Source organism: Vollenhovia emeryi, unplaced genomic scaffold (assembly GCF_000949405.1).
Source record: "Vollenhovia emeryi isolate VEMERY1.0 unplaced genomic scaffold, V.emery_V1.0 DF939290.1, whole genome shotgun sequence".
Taxonomy (NCBI): domain Eukaryota; kingdom Metazoa; phylum Arthropoda; class Insecta; order Hymenoptera; family Formicidae; genus Vollenhovia; species Vollenhovia emeryi.
Window position 1 is genome coordinate 166210 of NW_011967076.1, and position 20012 is coordinate 186221.

The 20012-nt window shown below is 38.0% G+C and overlaps 5 protein-coding genes across 9 annotated transcripts; 1 reads left to right on the forward strand and 4 right to left on the reverse strand.

Annotated features, from left to right (window-relative positions):
* Positions 1-1145: 1145 nt before the first annotated feature.
* On the forward strand, positions 1146-7472 carry LOC105559106 (F-box only protein 39-like). Of its 5 annotated transcripts, none has more exons than XM_012007169.1 (8): positions 1146-1458; positions 1594-1768; positions 4784-5016; positions 5150-5314; positions 5545-5771; positions 6083-6241; positions 6449-6613; positions 6688-7472. In XM_012007169.1, exons 3-8 carry the CDS (start codon positions 4802-4804, stop codon positions 6837-6839), a joined length of 1083 nt encoding a protein of 360 aa, XP_011862559.1. In that variant the 5' UTR covers positions 1146-1458; positions 1594-1768; positions 4784-4801; the 3' UTR covers positions 6840-7472. The 5 variants fall into 5 exon arrangements, 4 of the variants coding, with proteins under 4 accessions (XP_011862559.1, XP_011862560.1, XP_011862557.1 ...); XM_012007170.1 differs by having other exon boundaries at positions 1146-1417; positions 1493-1768; XM_012007167.1 differs by lacking the exons at positions 1146-1458; positions 1594-1768 and adding an exon at positions 3866-4392.
* Positions 7473-7560: 88 nt separating this feature from the next.
* Positions 7561-12262, reverse strand: LOC105559105 (zinc finger protein 239-like). The gene is made up of 4 exons (XM_012007166.1): positions 12049-12262; positions 11908-11970; positions 10014-10415; positions 7561-8476 (listed from the first exon to the last, which is right to left on the reverse strand). Exons 1-4 carry the CDS (start codon positions 12156-12158, stop codon positions 7963-7965), a joined length of 1089 nt encoding a protein of 362 aa, XP_011862556.1. The 5' UTR covers positions 12159-12262; the 3' UTR covers positions 7561-7962.
* Positions 12263-12272: 10 nt separating this feature from the next.
* On the reverse strand, positions 12273-13046 carry LOC105559107 (zinc finger protein 239-like). Its single transcript, XM_012007171.1, has one exon. The coding sequence runs from the start codon at positions 13044-13046 to the stop codon at positions 12273-12275; it is 774 nt and encodes a 257-aa protein (XP_011862561.1).
* Positions 13047-15663: 2617 nt separating this feature from the next.
* LOC105559109 (zinc finger protein 525-like) lies at positions 15664-16662 on the reverse strand. The gene has a single exon (XM_012007172.1). The coding sequence runs from the start codon at positions 16660-16662 to the stop codon at positions 15664-15666; it is 999 nt and encodes a 332-aa protein (XP_011862562.1).
* Positions 16663-18260: 1598 nt separating this feature from the next.
* On the reverse strand, positions 18261-19322 carry LOC105559110 (zinc finger protein 525-like). The gene has a single exon (XM_012007173.1). The coding sequence runs from the start codon at positions 19320-19322 to the stop codon at positions 18261-18263; it is 1062 nt and encodes a 353-aa protein (XP_011862563.1).
* Between the last annotated feature and the right edge of the window lie 690 nt (positions 19323-20012).

Genomic DNA, 20012 nt, shown 5'->3' on the forward strand with positions numbered 1-20012 from the left:
CTTGTACTTAAGATTATTTTAAGTACAAGATCATTGCATGGGATCTAACCATAGCGCGGGACGGGGATAAAATTGTGCAAATCTGCGTTACCCACTTAGCAAAATGTGCAAATTGGCTACGTAGTTCAATGTCCACGTTTTCAATGTCCACAGAGGGCGTATCGCATTCGCGTATCACGAAAAACGGGGCCGTGACATCTCTCAGGCTTCTCTCTGTTGGCATCCTGATTGGAATAGATCTATTCTAGGGACACTAGCTGTCCCCCCATCAAGATGGGAGTCTGCACTCCCTGGTTATATAGTCAAAGGTATGGAATTAAGCCCGCTGCAGACGATGCTATTTTTCCTGCTGGATTGCTTGCAATTTACTAAACTACTAGGAATCCTGAGTGCTGAGTGGTGCAACGATAGTAATTTACTAAATCGCAAGCAATCCAGCAGGAAAAATAGCATCGTCTGCAGCGGGCTTTAGGTATGGAACATCACTTGTCCACCAACCGTCGTGGGGCTTGTTGGCTGCGAGAACAAGAGAAACGTGCGAGGGGAGAGGAGGCGGTCGCTATCCGGTTCAGGTTCAGCTTCAGCTTCAGCTTCGTCTGCGTTCTTCTTCTTTGTTATTGGCTCCCAGCTCCTTGAAGCTGATACGGCCATTTCGTCTGCGTTCGCGCGAGCTCGCTCCTGTGAACGGCGACGGCGGCGGCGACGGCGGGACGACCGAGGGCTCGTCGTCGTCCAGGACAGTGAGCGACGAGAAAGAGAAGGTACGTTTGCGCACGTATAGGCCTTCACACATAAAATTCCGTAAGGACGTAAAACGTAAGCGGAACAAAATCAACAGGTTGGATTTGCTACTGCTTGCGTCATTGCCTTACGTTCTCGACTGTGATTGGTCGATTTTCTTATGCTTACGTTTTACGTCCTTACGGAATTTTATGTGTGAAGGCCTTAAAGCCCGTATCAGACTACGGATTGAGATTGGGATTAGATTGAAATTTGACCAATCAGAGTAAAAGTTACTGAACTTGAGATTAGTAAACTTTACTCTGATTGGTCAAATTTCAATCTAATCCCAATCCCAATCCGTAGTCTGATACGGGCTTAACTCTTCCTCCCCTTTCTAAAAGCGCGCCAATGACCCCGTTCTAGTCGCCGCCTGGTAGATCGCAACCGACTTGCCGCGAGCAGTGCCGTTTCGCTCGATTGTTTCCAATTGAACCCGCCGCCCGGACCGCGGCATATGTTAGTACGGCAGCGGGCAGACGGAGACCGTTTCTTGCCGCTCGCGAGGATAACCTAACGGTTGACGACGCCCCCGTAGAGGGAAACACACCCAAAAAAAGCCGCTCACGAGGTCGCGTTTATTTATCTCGTGCCGACTCAGCGGAATGCCGTCTCGTTAGGCTCCGGCGGTTGCACGGTGTGTTTCCTAGTATATCGCTGGCAATAGTGGCAATGAAGGTAAAATATATCACTGTGTGTTTGTGTATTTAAGGTGTCCGCAGTGCCAAGTTCGTAGGGACTACAGCGGTGTGTTTGCGTCCCGGCGTATCGCCGGCTCTCTTGTTGTACCCCCACCCTGTCTTTATTTCTTAGGTGATAGAAAGGACAACAAGGTTCACGAGTGAGAAGTAATCGAAGAAGAATAAAGCGCCCAAGACTTTGATTTAATTTCACAGTGTTGCCGATCGTCGCCGCAAAAATATCTCGCAGCTTTTCTTCCTTCTTTCTCTCGTCTAGGAAGGAACAAATGGCAGCGTGAATAACATGCGTAAGACAAGTTTTGATCATTGCTGATTATTAGTTCTATTCCTAGGGAGTGCCTTTTCATGTATCGTCATGTTATCTGGTTAGGTTGTACATCAGAAAACTTATAGTCAACCCAACTGGCTAGTTATTTAATCAGTTTTTTTAATCAGACACCTTTTTTACTGTGTAATTGCTATAATTAATTATAGAATTCTTTTCAGTAGACCCGGCCTCAACACCATACGAAAAATTTTCCATGTGGTGTTAGACGCTATAAATATTGATAATACATTTTGATATACCAAAAGCCCAGCTGAAGCCAATTTTTTTGAAGTACATGTTCGCAGCTTGCGAGTTTCAATTTGATTAACACTTGTAGATTTTATGTCTGCATTGTTATGAATTACGTTAATATTTGTAGAGACTAAAAATCAATAAAATAACTTCAGCTTTCGATATTGGCACTGCAGTAGTACTCTACGCATGTTTTATGCGACACCGCTGCTGAAGACTCTTGATGCTCGAAAAGAACTGGAGATTCGTGCCAACCCGCTAAACTTACAACCGTCTGTTTACAAAATGTAGTCAAGAAAGGAAAAACATTGTGATAAAACCACGATTTATGCCATTGTAGAAATAAAGACATCTATTGAATTGGCGCCTCTTGCAAAAATAATTCGTAATATTCATGTATTTAATTTCAACAATGGCATAGATCGAGGTAAACACTTTTTAGCAGATCAAATTGATCCGGAATTCCTATGGTAGATTTTCCAGTTTGTAAAGAAATTATCTTTTTCTTATAAGCGGTTGTTTTATGTAACACATTTTTAGATGCGAGACAACTTTGCGAGAAGGAAAATGATTAAAAAAATTGTATTTATGTATTATTTCCAAGTTTCAACGCTTATGTGAGCGTTATATATTGTGCTTTTAATTTTTTGTGTTAGTTAACTTCTCGCAGGGTTGTCCATGATATTAAATAAAACTATAATTATCTACATATAAAAAATTTACTATGTAATATATTAGTTAAGTGACAACATTCCATTCCAACATTATTTCTAGATACATGGAATGTTGTCACTTAACTAATATACATTTCAAAATTATATATTTTTTAAGTGTCTGAGTGTCCAAAAATAGTAATTTGTTGAAATTTGTTTTAACGATGCAACACGGATTATTGTACGAACATTATCCTAGATTTAACGTAGAAAAGATATTTTATATAGTTTAAAAGAGAAAAGACACGTCAATATTACTACCCCTTTATAATTAATAACTCTGTAACGGGCTGGAGCACCTGAAGCGGAGTTCCGTCAAAGAGCGGAACCAGTGTTCCGATTCGGGCTAGGCCTTTTATATAGTCAAAGGGCTAGGCTGCATCAGGGGGTGCAAACTCGCCTCTTGGAAAGACACTTTGCGCCAATTGAACGTATTTTTAAATATCTCCTATGTGCAATCGTTTGTTTGTAATTAATTATTTTTCCACCATGTATTTAGCGCCAATAGACAAATTGAATAAAGTTTTTATATAGAATCATTTTTATTTTGTATGAAGAGTTATGAAGTATGATTAAAAAGGCTTGTGAATGATCCTGATAATTTTAATTAAATATTTATTAACCGGAAACCATCAACGACTGTTTATTTTGGGGACTGCGTTTTCATTCTCGTAATAAAGACAATTAACTTGTCGCTTTATCGCGTAACGATAAATTATGTATAATGTTACGCAATATTTTACAAATACGTATGTAACATTTTTCTTTCAGCAATTATAAAATAAGGAATTAAAAATACAGCTATTAATATCGCCACAAATTTATTGCCATAAGATAGATTAATAAATTAAGAAGATAAATTAATATTTTCAAAGTTGTGGTAATAAATCTGTATTAATAACATTTATTATACATTCCACCTTTATATGATTTTTACTTTTGCAAAAAACAGACTTTCAGTTTTAATGCATGTTTCATTCTAAATGAACATATTTAACCAGATTTAATCAGAACCAATTTAAAATACATGGTGCAAGTAAATTCGAAATATCTTTAAAATTGACAAAGTTGCTTATAATATTTTATTACAAGTATGTTGTAACTTTTAAAGTATTCAACTATACATATAATAAAGGAAAAACACTAGAAACTATTCTAATTGTAAAACACATGGCGTAAACACACGCGTGTTATATTGCATTTATATTAATGTTATATATTGTTATACTTTGTAATTAATTAACTAATGAGACATGACGTGTCCGATGTATGAAATAAATTCTTTCATCATTTCGGGACACACTTCAGTCCACTTGTTTGTGATCGATCGCTTGTGACAAGAGCAATTGACGAAGTTCGGCAACGGGACCCGAATAAAACGACCAACGATAATTTAGGCCAACGACCGCCTAGAAGAGATGAGGACGGGTCAAGCTGAAGGCGGGAGATGTGGGATCAGTTACCTGAGCTGATATTGACACAGATATTCGGCCATCTCGATCGCGCCGATCGCGCCAGCGTCAGCCAGGTCTGCCGGTCATGGAATCGCTCGCTGTCCTCACCCGTGCTCTGGCGATCCGTCACAGTCCTCATCGATCGCGATCTGCGTGGCGACTTTCCACTAGCAGGAGAGCTAGCCGTAAGACAATTTTCCGTCATCCGCGAAAGTTTCTTCCCGGTGAATTTAACTTAATTGAATCACGGTAGAATTTAAGACCGAGCAAAATCGAAAGTGTAAGCTTGAAGAACAAAATACAGTTCGAGAAGAAACCAATCCACTTTGGAAAATAGAGGCAAAGGATGGGAATAAATATTTCGGTAGTGAAAAGACACTCGCTCTGTAATACAATATTTTTATAAAATTAAACTTTCTCGAAGAATCTGTCGAGGAGTCCTCATCGATCTCCGGTCTAACCGTCGCTTCGAAAACTATCCTGACTAGAAATTTTATCATGTCGTACTGCTCGACAGTTATCTGCATAAATGCCGACGTAATATCAATTTATTTATTTACGTTTATTTATTGACAGGCGAAATATGGACAGCATATGCGCAGCCTGGAGCTCGCGTTTTCGCGGCCGTATATTTCGCCAAGGCAGATCAGGATCAGATACAACACTCAAGCCGAGGCGGGCGCCGATTTTCTTGCGATCGTACGCGCCAAGGACGTGCAGCTGCGGCGACTGATACTGACAAACTGGGTGTTCGGCTACAAATGGGGTAATCGGGGAACGCTGCTCTGTGCCTTGGCAAACTTTCTACGGTAATCTCTTCCGTTCCCGTGTCGATTCAACGGACGGGATTTAAGAATTGATCGTTTCACTTGTTTTAAGCCCAATGTCCACGATGCTAGAACTTGGACCAAGTTCTAGCATCGTGGACATTGGCCTTTACAGCGGTCAGCGCAGTCTGGAGATCCTGAGCCTATTAAACGCAGACTTCGGCGTGGCAGACGTGTTGCGACTGCTGGGGACAGTTGTCAAAGGATCTGGTGAACATCTAGTCTCCCTGGATCTCCGCGGTGCTTTCAGAGAATGGCAAGCCCCTCACGACAACCCAAGGTATGCAAAGATGCTAGAAATTGTTATATTATTATATAAACATAATATAATATTTTTGCGGTATCTTTATGTGTCCCGTTATAAAAAAATGTGTGTGTGTATATGCATACACAAATAAGAATAAATTGTGTTAAACGGAAATCTCAAGTGTACTTTCCGCAACTACAGGATTTATTTTTATCGTTGACAATTCTGTATTCTTAACGCAATGTGTTTCAATTATTTTCTAGATACTTGCGTCTGCTAGGTCGTTTTCATGCGCTAACTTTGTTAAAGTTGGACTATCCGGCTTTATCAAACCACGCTCTCGACGCTCTTGCAAATGGAGCATCAAAAACGCTAAAGTATCTATACATATCCGTAAGAGACTCGGACTCTAGGCAGCACATGGTAGCGGACGCTGCCTGGCGCAACTTGGTGTTAGCTTGCCCCGATTTGACAGTGTCCTATACTATAGGTATAACAAAATGCCGCTAAACGGATGCTCCAAAATTACTTTCTCTTAGGCTAAAATAGATTTGAATCCGTTTCTGTTTTTTTTTTGTTAACTTCAAGTTCGTTGGTCTTCGTAGTTCGATTAAACGCAATTAGACAGATAATTTTCAAACCTTTCTTTATTTTTCATTATTACAGATTCTTAAAGTGACATTAGTAAACATAAAAATTAATTTTTATAAAAATAGGTTAAATTTTCTGCATATATGTGTAATTTACGGCAGACTTATTGAGAATTATTGCACCATTCAGCTTTTCAAGTCTGATTTTTAGTGAACATCTCACATTACGAGGATATGTACTACCTGCTATTGCCTAGTGTCCCCCTTGCTAAGTTCCACATGTTCAGCGGGCATGTATGGGATCAGAGCAGGTCACGGAATTTCAGAAACACGATCGGTTTGATAATTAATCAATACACGAATACATTAGGTATTTTACAAACTATATAATCAACATAAGCTGCTAGTAATCAATTTTTGAGATGTAACGATGTAAAATAAAACATTTGCTAATGCTGTCGAAATTGTTATATAAACTTTATAAAACAAATTACAAAGTAAGCTCCTTTTGGTGAACGCATTCTGTATCTGTCATTATAAATCGTAACGGGACGAGGAAACATATCTGCTCTTACAGTTGAAGTTATGCTGCAGCTTAGGAACAATCGCGAATCGCTCGACGATTTATTGGTGTCCATGTTGATACGTTGCAAGCGCTTGACAAGATTGCAGTATGACGGAATAATAAGAAGTCTCGAAACTTTACTCGAAATATGTCAGCTTCAAGCCGAACGCAAAACCCGTAAGTAGGAATGTTTCTTACGACTCTAATCGGAATTTACTGACACTAATCTGATTGAATGAACGTGATTGCAGATTTCAGGACAATACATGTAAAACCTCGGAATATCAATACTCAAAATCGTGCTATACTGCACGATATTAATTATCGATACGATCGCAAAATGCACGAACAAGGAGTCGACTTTCGAATTGAAGATCCCACCTCGATCCTATTCTTCTATTGAAGATCTTGTTTTCGTCAATAATTTTGAATGTTTTTGATTTGGCAAAAAAAATTATATCTATTTTGATGTTGATGTTTTATAATGTCATAGAACATGCCTTCTTTTTTTATCAAATAACATAATAATTAAAATAATGATAAAAAGACAATTTTTTTAATTGTCCAAGAATGAAGAAAAATGTGATTGCACTATAAGAGCAACAAGCACTATAATGTATAAAAATATAAAAATATAAAAACTGATTAACAATCAATTTTTATTCAAGTTTTAAATAACTGATATATGTGCATGTTTGGACATAATAGTGCATATTATAAAGTTTATTATTTATTTAATATATAAAAGCTTTCGATTTATATACATAAAATAATTAAATTGTATTTTTTCCCTTTATTTTCTTACATTATCCACAAGGAATAAATAGTAATCTAAAATGGCAGTGCTTGTTTATAGAAAAATGTATATACATCAAAATAACGTATTAACTATGCAACTATACCTACTTTATAAAACGAATACTAATACCTGTATGTTCTCATATAACGAATAACATTATACAATATCACAATCAAAAATATTTTTATAAATATTAAAAATGTAATAAAACTACAATTTTAAGTTGGGTTGAAAATGTATCTCATTGATACTTTTAAATATTCTTCGTTTTCTATTACTCAAGTCTAACAAAACAATATAAAGAAAAGAGTATTTTATTGTAATGTTTTGTATGTAAATCTATTTATTGCAGTAATCTATGCATTATTACATCGCTTATACTTAACAATAGATGTCACACTAATATGTGAAAAAAAGATATGATCTTTTTTATTATTAGTATCACGGACGGTTTCTTCGTCATTAAAATTAGAAAATATATTTATCTAAAATATATTCATCCTGAGGTAAAAAAAGTTGAATCTTTAATTGTTATATCTTCGGAACTTTAGTTGTGCGAAGGGATTCATTATCCAAGCCTTTCGTTATCAAGTAAAAAATAATATAAAAAATTATTTAAGAGATCGTAACGCCTTCAAATGTCCGTTGGATATTTCCCAAACATTTGGGTGATCTAGATTCCTTCGCGTTGACTCGATAAATCCCGTGAAGACAAGAGAAGACCACCTCAACGACAGGACTTCATGTGAGTATTAAGGACAGTTCGTGTGACAAAACCTTTACCGCACCGAGGACAAACGTAGGGTCGTTCGCCCGTGTGATATCGCTTGTGAACAACCAGAGTGGACCTCTGCGTGAAAGCCTTGCCGCATACGTTGCACGAGTACTTCCGCTCTCCAGTATGGGTAACATTGTGGGTCCTTAACAGCGTCTTACAGGCGAAACACTTGCCGCACACCTCGCAGGTATACGGCTTCTCGCCAGTGTGCGATCTGTTGTGGATTTCGAGGCCCTTCGCGGTCTTCAACTCCTTGCCACACAGCGCACAAAGGTACCTGCGCCTCTCATGGTTCGACGGGTCATCGTGGGCCCTGATCTTGTGCTGCTTCAGCATTGACCTATACTTGTAGACCTTGCCGCAAACGTCGCATTTGTACTCGGACCCGTTCTCGCTGGACTCCTCGAACGACTTCTCGTCCGATGCAGAATCGTAGTGGTAGAGACGATTGTGTTCCTTCAGGCTACGCAATATATTCCTTTACAATTCACCTCGATATCATATAATTGATTTAAGATATTGTGATATTATTTTGAATTCCAAAGGGAGAAGCTTTAGAATTTATTTTCTAGAGCAGATTAAGTACATAGGCTGCTGACAAACAAATCAAGTTAACAAAGAAGGAGCTGTTTTAGTAGAAATTCCCCTAGTAACACAGTGCATTGGCCAAACATTGGTTAAATATTGGCCCAATATTTGGTTGTATTGGGCCAATGTTTAGCCGAAGCACTGTGCTACTAGGGGCGTTCGGGAAATTTCCCAGTAAAAAATTTTTCATGCATGAGCATGCATAAATACACAGGATGTGTGGACATGGAAATAGCTCGAAAACTATGCATCGGATCAAAAAAATGATCGGAGTAAAAGTTGTTTGTCTCGAAGGGGCCTATCCATTGGAACCAAAATTGACCCCCCCCCCACCCCCACCCTCTGAGGTTTGGGAGGGGTAACTTTGAAATCTTCAATGGAAACCCCCATTGTTTATTATACTATTTTATTCTACTAATTAATATGAATAACTTTTGTCTGAAACATTTTTTTTATTTGCCTAATACTTTTTGAGATATTCAAGATAAAATTGATAACTTTTTCGATATTTAGCTCATAATATCTCAACAACTATTTGTCGGAGGGAAAAGTAGTACAGGATTTTTTTACTTGATTTGGTCTCAGGAATATGCTGTTCCAATAGTGCTCTAATTATTAAAAATTTTTGCGTATGTAAATTTTGTGGATGTTACATTACACAAAAATTTTCCATAATTGGAGCACTATTGGAACAGCATATTCCTGAGACCAAATCAAATAAAAAAATCCTGTACTACTTTTCCCTGCGACAACAGTTATTGTCCCTCAACAAACGTTGTTGAGATATCGTGAGCTAAATATCGAAAAAGTTATCAATTTTATCTTGAATATCTCAAAAAGTATTAGGTAAATAAAAAAATGTTTCAGACAAAAGTTATTCATATTAATTAGTAGAATAAAATAGTATAATAAACAATGGGGGTTTCCATTGAAGATTTCAAAGTTACCCCTCCCCCCCCTCACAGGGTTTTGGTTCCAATGGATAGGCCCCTTCGAGACAAACAACTTTTACTCCGACCATTTTTTTGATCCGATACATAGTTTTCGAGATATTTCCATGTCCACACTTAAATTGACCACCCTGTATAGTATTATATAAAATTATAAATAAGCAATTCTTTACATAAAATTTTTTAAATATAAAAACATGTATAAATCTATAAATTGATACAAATCTGTGTAAAATTGTATAAAATTATATAGAAATATACAATGTAAAACTATGTATAGATATATTTCACGTATATTTTTATATACTTCTATATATTTATTCATGTTCATGGCAGAAACATTTTTTACCGGGTTGTAAAAACAGAATTAGACTTGGTCTGAATTCAAGAAAAACTCTAAACGTGTATGATTTGAGTTTTAGTGTTCGGTGATAACAGCAGATTCGGCGATCAAGAAAATACCTGTACACATCGTTGAAGATGCTACCGCACGCGTTGCATAGCTGATATTGCATGAAGTCGTGCATCGTCCTGTGCGCGATCAGAGTATCCTTGTCGGGAAAATCCTGACTGCAAATCTCGCACGTGAACTTCGGTGGGGCACGGTGTCGTCGCCGTCTGTGTCTCTCCACGTCGGCCACGTTGACACCCATGAAGCTGCACTGGGTACAGGGCACGGTCTTCGGCGTGTGCGACTTCTTCACGTGGGCGTTAAGCATGAACTGCTGTGGATAATTCTTGCCGCAGGTGATGCATTTGAACGGCCGGAGGATGCCGTGCGCTATCCTCAGGTGCGCGACCAGTCTAGTAACGAAGTGAAATTTTGCCTGGCACAGCTCGCAGGTCTTTTCGCCGCCTTCGAATCTGCAACCGTTCAAAACGACAAGCGTTTCCGTGACGAGTCATTTCGCTTTACAGACCTGAATCGATAATTTATCTACATTGCAATTTGTTTAAGATAGATTTCGTCAGATCTATACAATTATTTCCCCTAACACAAACTGCCGCCATGAATATTTAAGTCACTAAGCTAACAAATATCTACAAAGACCTTTCATTATTCATTAAAATATTTTGTTTCGGTTTACAGCTATTTCGTAATAGATCTATTTTCTATATAGTTTGGGATTGCCCAGATAGCACACTGAATTCACAAAGTATTCTTTAAGTTTTCTTTTTTCTGAATTGTAATTCTTTAGGAATTCATAGAAGAATACAATAAGAGAGACAGAGGAATTTACATGCACCATAAATTGTTTTCCTGACAACTTCTTAAAGTATTCATCTCGAATTCAATAAACGTAAACTTTATGAATTCAAGGGGAATAGTGTTAGAACAAAGAGGATTACAAAATATTTACCCAATGTATGTACACATCTAATATGCAGTAACATTACACCATTATTATAATTTCTCACTCAACAGTGAGATACTCGCAACCGAAGCTCGTTGACAATCGGATGATTCTTCCGTTTCGGTTCTCGTCGTTCGATTCTTTCTTTTACACAATAGAACTACTTATTGCACATAACGTTACGCACACAAAATATTGCACGTGGTAACACGCTGCACAAGAACGTCCGGATGGCGGTTAGCGGATACTCGCGCATGACAAATAATTCCTCATAAATTCTTTAAGTATTCACAGTACTGAATCGCGAAGTATTCATTATAATGAACTTCAGAAGAATACTTCAAGACGAACTGATTGAGACTAATTCTTCAAGAATTCTTCAGATATTCATTTTTCTAATTCTGTATGTTTTCATTAAAATGAATTCTCTGTGAACTTATGTTCATCTTTGTGCTATCTGGGTGGCTCTTCTCTTCAGTGCTATTTAAAAAGTGTAGCCAGCGATTAAACTTTAATTTAACTTAGTTTAAAAATTAAATTTAAACATTTTATGACATAAAAAGAAAGGTTTTCGATGTCAATTTCTAAAATTTTTGTTAATTCTCATTGATATTTTAATGAATAATATTTTTCGCGAAGTTTAATACATTTAAACATAAGAATTGGTTTTTCATGAAAATTTCATTCATTTTTATTATAACTTACGAAAAAGATTGAAAATAACTGTAAACCGAAACAAAATGTTATTAAAACTTTTAAGCTTAAAATTAATTGGATAAACCGTGTTTGAGTTATGGTTTTCAAAAATACTGTTTTGAGAAAACCGTGTTGAAAGTTTCGGGGAATAGACTTTGTAAGTTTTATTATTAATAATTTACTTATAATTATTAATCGTGAGCTCCATTCTTTACGATTTGAAACCAGTGGAAAATGAAAGAAGAGTTTTCAATTTTTAAAAACTTTCAAAGTCCTGTAATCTCTTAATATTGTATTCAACTCACTTCTGTCCAAGATCAGGCAGGTCCTCGTTCTTCATCTTCAAATCGTAATTATTCGTCCACTGGCTGCAATAATCGATACACATTTACATAAAGTGCCGTCGCAACGTAACTGATGTTCTACTAACACTCATTTCTCGTTACCTAGGATAAGTGTGTTTCCGCAGCTGAGGAGAACTCACGGATTGCAGATCGTTAAAGAGCCGCAGGTGGCGAACGAGATTCAATCGCAAATTTGTAAGACGTAAAATCATTTCTCATTCCAAATTGCTTACGCTGCATTTATTACAAAATATTACAATCGCAGTCGACAGGTCAATCCTAATTATACAGAGAATCGAAATGTATTCGGATTCGGAAGTTCCGTCTCACAGCATCTGCTGTCTGGCCCTCTCGTGCACCTTGCTGTGCCTCTTGAGCAAGGTGTTGGACACGAATCCCTTGCCGCACTCCTGACACTGGTAAGGCCTGTGACCCGAGTGGTACCGCTGATGCAGGACCAGAGATGTCCTCTGCGTGAAGCTGCGGCCGCACTGCGGGCACACGTACGGCTTGTCGCCCGTGTGCGTCCGCTTGTGGATGCCCAGGTTCTCCTTACTGGCGAACCTCTTGTTGCACGTGTCGCACTCAAAAATCCTTACGCCCGCGTGACTGCGCCTATGCACCATTAGTCGTCTCCTCGACGACAATTCCGCGCCACACACGTCGCACAGGTGCTTCGCCGGGGCGTCCGCGAATCCGTGCTGGCTCTTCATGTGCCTCTCCAGCAGCCTCTTGTACACGAATCTCTCCGGGCAGAACTTGCACGCGTGCCTGGCCCTCGCATTCCTCGTCGCCGCGGCGGTCTGTTTGCCGGCGTGATACGTCATCAGGTGCACGGACAAGTTCTTCTTGTACAAGTAATGCTTGCCGCAGTGCTCGCAACGATACAGATTCTTATTCGTATGCGCGTTCTGATGCTCCAGGTATTCGGTCCTGTGGAAAAAGCCCTTGCCGCACGTCTCGCATTTGAAGCTATAGTCCTTGGCGTGCCGCCGGCGATGGCACTCCAAATTGGACTTCTGGTTGGTGCGATACTCGCAGAGATCGCAGACGAACACTCTCAGCCCCGTGTGGATCAGTTTGTGGCGAGCTATGTTCATCGGGCTGCGAAATGTCTTGTTGCACTCGTCGCAGCTGAACGCCCGGTCGATGTTGTGCAGATTCTTCAGGTGCTCCACGAGCTTGCGCGTGTGACAGAAACGAGCCCCGCACTTGACGCACTGGTGAACGGCGCGCGATCTGCCCCGTCGTTGCCTGAAAGAAGGGGAGGATAGTAAAAATACGCGTCTCACGGCAGAATTTCGCAGGGAAGCAAACATTAATTGAAACGATTTCCCGCTGACAAATTAACGCTAGCATTTTTATAATTTACTTGTAGAAATCTTTAATGATTTATATTTTTACTTCTTCACTGTGTGAGCGCTACCTACCCTTTTTACCACTTGTCTTCAAATAGATGCGATAACATGAGAAACATTAACAATATACTAACATGTTAATTCTGCAAAACTTGGCTTTTGTAAAAGTAAAATAGAACCTATAAGGACGAGTTACACAACCGTTACAAAATTAAGTTACAAGATTTTACAGCTAACTTGGAAATATTCCCTTCGGATAGACTTCAAATATAATAATTTTTTAAAAGAAAACAACATTATTTTGTCCTGTTAGCTACGATATTAAATATACGTTAGTCTTGTAAAACAAATAAAAGCGGCAACAGATCACTATCTTATAAATATATAAATATGGAAGAAGCTACAAAAAAAAATACAAAGAAGAAAGTCCTTTATTATGAGATAGGATTCTAATGTGAGATAGTATGTTTTCAACGTTCAAATACAATCACAAATCTTTCTTCAAAGATTACACGATCTAACAATCAATTTTCCACTAAACAGATTTCTCTCCAAGAGCAATAAATTCATGATGGAACCAACAGCCTGTTAATTTAGCAGAAAATCCGCTATCTCATATTAGGAGCCTATCGCATAATATGGGACTTTCCTTTATAATTATATAACAAATTATTATGCGCATTGTACCCAAGCATTTATTTTTAATGTTCTGATAATTAATCATCTCTTTATAAATTTAGAAAAAATAATATCAAGATTACTAGGCAATTTTTTCCTTTTATTTAGAAGAAGTAATACATAATTATTTATATACACTGCAACGTAAACATGCAAATAAAATTTTTTTTCATAATTTTGAAATACGATGGAGTACTCGCACGTATAAAAACTTTCGAATGTCAATTTCCGCGAATTTTGCTTCCCTAAAAAGTTATACATAGAATTAGAACAATTTATATAACGAATGTAAAACAATTTACAATTATGTAATTGTAATAAAAAAGCAGTTAATTCGACAGTTCCGAAGCCGATCCCGACTCCCGCATGTGTCGCGTATAAAAGGTTGATTGAAAAGCGTATAGATTTAATAGCAGTCTTTTTAAATAAATGGACACTTTTATAATAAACAATTATGCTTAGATCAAATTGAAATTTAAACGCCCATTGAATTAGGACCTAGGCAAGGTGGTGGCCATTAAATTGCTTAGTGAATCCATATACCGTATTTTTCCTTAAGTATAGCATTAAAATTAAGTTAAAATAATTTGTAAAAATCGCTCTGCGATTTTTAGAACATGTGAATTCACTGACGAGAATGATCCTACCGAGGGGAAAATCTGTGTTATATGTCCGATAGTAACGGCGCGCAATACAGAGAAGGAAAAATACGGTATATGGATTCACTAAGCAATTTAATGGCCACCACCTTGCCTAGGTCCTAATTCAATGGGCGTTTAAATTTCAATTTGATTTATATCTAAATAGGACCGAAAAATATTCATCGTTAATTATGCTTAGAATTTACAAAATTGTTCTCTATCAAAAAGTTCACTTTTCACCACTTTTATGTAAAATACGTGTTAGTTTGGTAAATTTTTAATTAGGTGATACGCCTAATGAAAAACTATGTTATTTAGAATTGACTTAACCACGACAGAGACTGGATTATTATTATTTAACTATTGTTTTAATAGATCAATGTGTCGATTGTGTCAACTGTTCATTCTAAAAACTGCATTTTTTAAGAAAATTGTTTTTTTAAGAGAACCCTGTCGGAAATAATTCTACAAAATTCTACAAAAAAATTAAATATAACTGTCAGAATCTAAGAAATTCTACGTAAATAAAAGAAATCTTATAAAAGTTAATATGAAAATGCTAGAATTGAAACACTTTTGTTAATTTTTGTAATATTCTACGAGTAAGCAGATGTTTTAATTCTCTAAGATTTTGTTGTTTCTTAAATTTTTAAAACTAGTAAAGTTTTGTACAAATTTTTACAAAATTGTACATTTTCATGAAATACTGTTTGCAATAATTTCTTGATTTGAGAACATTGTAATTTGTGGTACTATTTCGTAGATATTTTTGCAAAAAAAGTGTTTCAACGAAAATATAAAAATTTCTACAAATTTTTATTTCGAGTCAATTTTTGTAGTTATTTGAAGAAATTTTTTCCGCTAGGGAAATCTCGATATTGAAAGAAAGAAATTGCAAAATTCGTGAATTGCTAAAAACAATAGATGTCGCGTGCTTTTTGCAAATTTAATTAATCCTATGTATATCCCGGTATTAATGTAAATGAATTTAATTACTCTCATCGCCGATACGTTGAAGCAATTTGTTTGCTAATATATATTTAGCTATCTATTTTGTCTTGTTGCGTAGAGGAGACCAATTCTTGCGTAAAGTCCATGATTATTTTCTTAATGGATACGACAGGCAACGGCGGCAGCGGTCCGGGATGTCGCTTCCTGTGGCAGATAAGTCCCGGTTTCTGCGCGAAAGTATGTCCGCATATGTCGCAGATGTACGGCTTTTTGCCGGTGTGAATTAATATGTGTTGCTCTTGCGCGGTCTTTCTTGGGAAGGTTTTACCGCAGACCGGACAGGAGAACGGCCGGATACCCTGATGGATCCTCAGGTGGAGATCCAAGTCTCTCTTCTGGCCGAAAGTCTTGCCGCAGGTGGGACAGACGACTTTCTCCTTTCGCTCGTGCCAGATCAGGTGTTGGTCAAGATTCTCTTGCGTGGTTAATCCACGCTTACATATCTTACACTCGTAAGCTGGCTTGTAATGTCGATACTTCATGTGCGCCTTGATGGCGGGTACGTTCTTGCAGGCATGTCCGCAGATGCTGCAGATAATAGGCGGCTCGCCGCTGTGCACCTGATTCATGTGTTGCTTTAGGTCATTTTTTATTTTGAACTGCTTCTTGCAGACCGTACAGGAGTGCTGGAAGCCGCTGGTATGTTTCCGTATGAAATGGTCCTTCAGGGTACACTTGTTGTTGCTCTTGTAGTCGCAGATGCTGCAGGGATACAGAAGAGGTCCGTGAACGTTCATGATGTGGCACTTGAGCTCTCGCTTCAGACCAAAGCTCAGGCAGCAGGTTTGACACTGATATTTGTGCAGGCTCATGTGTTTTATCATGGTAGCTTTCTGGCTGAAACGTTTGCCGCACGTGGCGCATTCCAAGAAAAGTTTAGATTCCTTCTTGTCGACTTGGTTCCGACTCAAGTTCTGCCTCCTCGGATCTTCTCCCCGTTTTCTTTTCCTGGCGATGTGTCGTTTGATTCTATCTGACAATAAGTCGTATTCGGGTACGCATTCTATGGTTTCGGGCGAGCGCTCCATATTATTGGTGTCCACGTTCAGAGGATCCACGAGTGAATCACTAAAACATAAATTACGAACGAATTAAATTTTATTACACACGATGCAGGATCTCTACCGCTAGATACTGAGCTTACTTACTTGGGATATTAAGAGTGTTGAATGATTTCCAGTTTTTTTTACACAAAAATATTTTTAATCTATAAAGAGAATGCGAGAAATACAAAGATATCATTACATTAAGTCAAATCCCAAATATAGATTGTAATTTAACGTGAAATAATTTTAAGTGCAACGTTCTGGTACTATTAAAAATTGAATAGTTATTTAACGACATTTACTTAATAGAAATTTTATGATTATTTCTCGATAACAATAAAATTTAATCTATATTTAAAATCTCATCACTGCCGAAAATATTTCCAAATGAAAGAAAATAATACACTCTGGAGGGGAGATTGATATTATAATTTATATAAAATTATTATAATTGCGCGTTTACGTAGTTGTTGAAAAAATAATGTAAATTGAGAGCATAATTTGTCTTAAATAAATAGATTATTACGTATTCTTTAATTCTCTCGTGCCATAGTTGTTGTCATATATAGGAATCAATTAATATATACAAAATTGATAAAAATTATGATTTTTATTAAAATTACATACAAAATACAGTAGAAAATTGCAAAAAATATTTGTGTTTCAAAATGTGACATAAAACGTGACATATATGATACGTATACATATATGTAGATACACATACATGTATATACAGGGTGTCGGATTCGATTTGGACCACTCCAAAGATTATAGTAGATTGGGTCGAACTGAGAAGAAAAGTTATATACCATTTTACAAAATCCGTAATTATTATCGCGTAATTAAGAAAAACGTCTGAGCCAATAAGTGCACGGAGGAGCGGAAGGCCGGACTCGGCAGATATGCAAAATGGTGTATTTGTTGACATCTCTCGAGATCCGATAGCGAGAGGTGGAGTCACGCATCGATCGATGAGAGATGGTTGCGAGCGGGGAGCGGTGAGCGGGCGAACGGCGCGCAGCGAGCGAACGCGCGACATATGACACCGCGCCGAAAAAGTTTTTCTGGTGGTAGGAGAATAATACACCATTTTGCATGTCTGCCGAGTCCGGCCTTCAGCTCCTCCGTGCACTTATTGGCTCAGACGTGTTTCTTAATTACGCGATAATAATTACGGATTTTGTAAAATGGTATATAACTTTTCTTCTCAGTTTGACCCAATCTACTATAATCTTTGGAGTGGTCCAAATCGAATCCGACACCCTGTATATGTAATGATTGCTCAAAAAGTTTATGTATATCGATAAAAGGGCAATTTTTATAAGAATATTTATAAGATCTCTATACAAATATCACATTTATATCTACAAAATATGTATCTCTTTTAGATAGATAAAAAGTACTATTTAAATAAGTATCTTTTTCCGAGAGTCTTATTTTTTTACAGCTCTTTTTATGTCAGATGTTGAATTATATGTCAGATATATTTCTCCTATGTAATCATGAGAAGTATTTAATAAAAATCCACAATGAATTTCGTCAGGTGTATCCAACAGAAATACGACAAACTTGTGTATATCTTATTCAATTTTGATGACTGCGTTTTTCGTCGCGTATTCTTTCGTGAATTCCGTGACGATGTTTTTGATGGAGACTACAGGCAGCGGGGGCAGCGGGCCAGGATGTCTCTTTCTGTGGCAGATCAGGCCGGGCTTTTGGGCGAACGCTTGACCGCAAATATCGCAAATGTAAGGTCTCTTTCCGGTGTGGATCAACACGTGCTGCTCTTGAGCAGTTTGCCGTCGGAAAGTCTTTCCGCAAACAGGACAAGGGAACGGCTTCACCCCAGTGTGCACTCTCATATGCGAGTCCAGGTCGCGTCCCCGGAATCTCTTGCCGCAAGTAGGACAGAGTACCTTCTCCCTGGTTTCATGCCACATAAGATGTTGCTCCAAATTCTCTTGTGTCGTCATACCCCGCCGGCATATCCGGCAGACAAACTCCGGCTTGTAATGCCGGTACTTCATGTGAGCTTTGAGGGCATGGAGGTTCTTGCTGAAGTGGCCGCAGACATCGCACACGATCGGCGGGGCTTCGCTGTGATTCTGCTTCACGTGGTGATTCAGGGCCTTCTTTATCTTGAACTGCTTGCCGCACGTGTCGCACGCGTAGTCGTAGTTGCTCGTGTGCAGCCGGATGTAGTGATTCTTCAGGGTACCTTTGTTGTTGCTCTTGTACTTGCACACGCTGCATTCGTACATTTGCTGCCGATGATTCTTCTCGACGTGGGAGACCAGATAACGCCGAAGGCTGAAGGTCTTCGGGCAGTCGGCGCATTTGTGCCTATGCTGCTTCAGATGCTCGGCGAGGTTGCTCTTTTTCAAAAACTTGCGGCGACAGTGATCGCACTCTACACACGTCTTTCTTCTAGTCGGTCGATTTTCCTCGGTTGCGTCCCGCGGACCATGCTTCTCCCTCGTTAGGTTTGCATTTATCTTTTCCGGTGGTCCTTCATGTTCTGTCAACGACTTTTCTCTTTTCGTCCATTCGCATTCGATTCTGGCGAATGGTTTCGGGACGTTGAATTCAACGTTCAACGGATCCACTCTAAAACATAAAAAGGCAAAAGTTCGCGTTACCATCAACTATGAATTGAAGGAACGATTGCTTATAACGCCTGTCGAGTAAAATCATCGAGAGCTTGATAAGGACGAGGAGGAAGTAATGGAGAAGAATTTACAATGATTACTGGAGGCGATTTAATAAACATTTGGATGCTTTATTGCCGTCACTCTTCAAGTTACCTTCCTAAGTGCGATTAGAAGTCTGCAGAGATTTGGGAAAGAGTATTAAATACCGGCTTTTCAATATGCAACAGAAAACTCTCGGATCACCTAAAAAAAAGAGTGTGTATCAATACCATAATTAATTATGCGACATAATTAATTAATGGTGGTAACTTACCTGACTACGACGAGTACGTAAATTTTACAGATCGGTATATAATTGTCGGGGGAATAAATTGATCGGAAACAATTTGAAGGAAAGGCAATTTGGATTAATCGTTTCGTATATTTAAAGTAAATTCGCTGTACATGTACGAAGTAATCATATAAATCGAACTGCGTTTATTACAAAATATAGCATCGTAACATTAACAGAAACTTGCAATGCACCCGAGAAAAGAAGAAATAACAAATGTTTTATCCTATAATTGCAATTTGCTGAAGATACTTATAGAAAGATGACGCGCTTATCGAAAATGTATCTTTATAAAAGTCCTAACTCTACAAAAGAAACAGTAACGTTTAAATAAATGATTCGATTAGTAC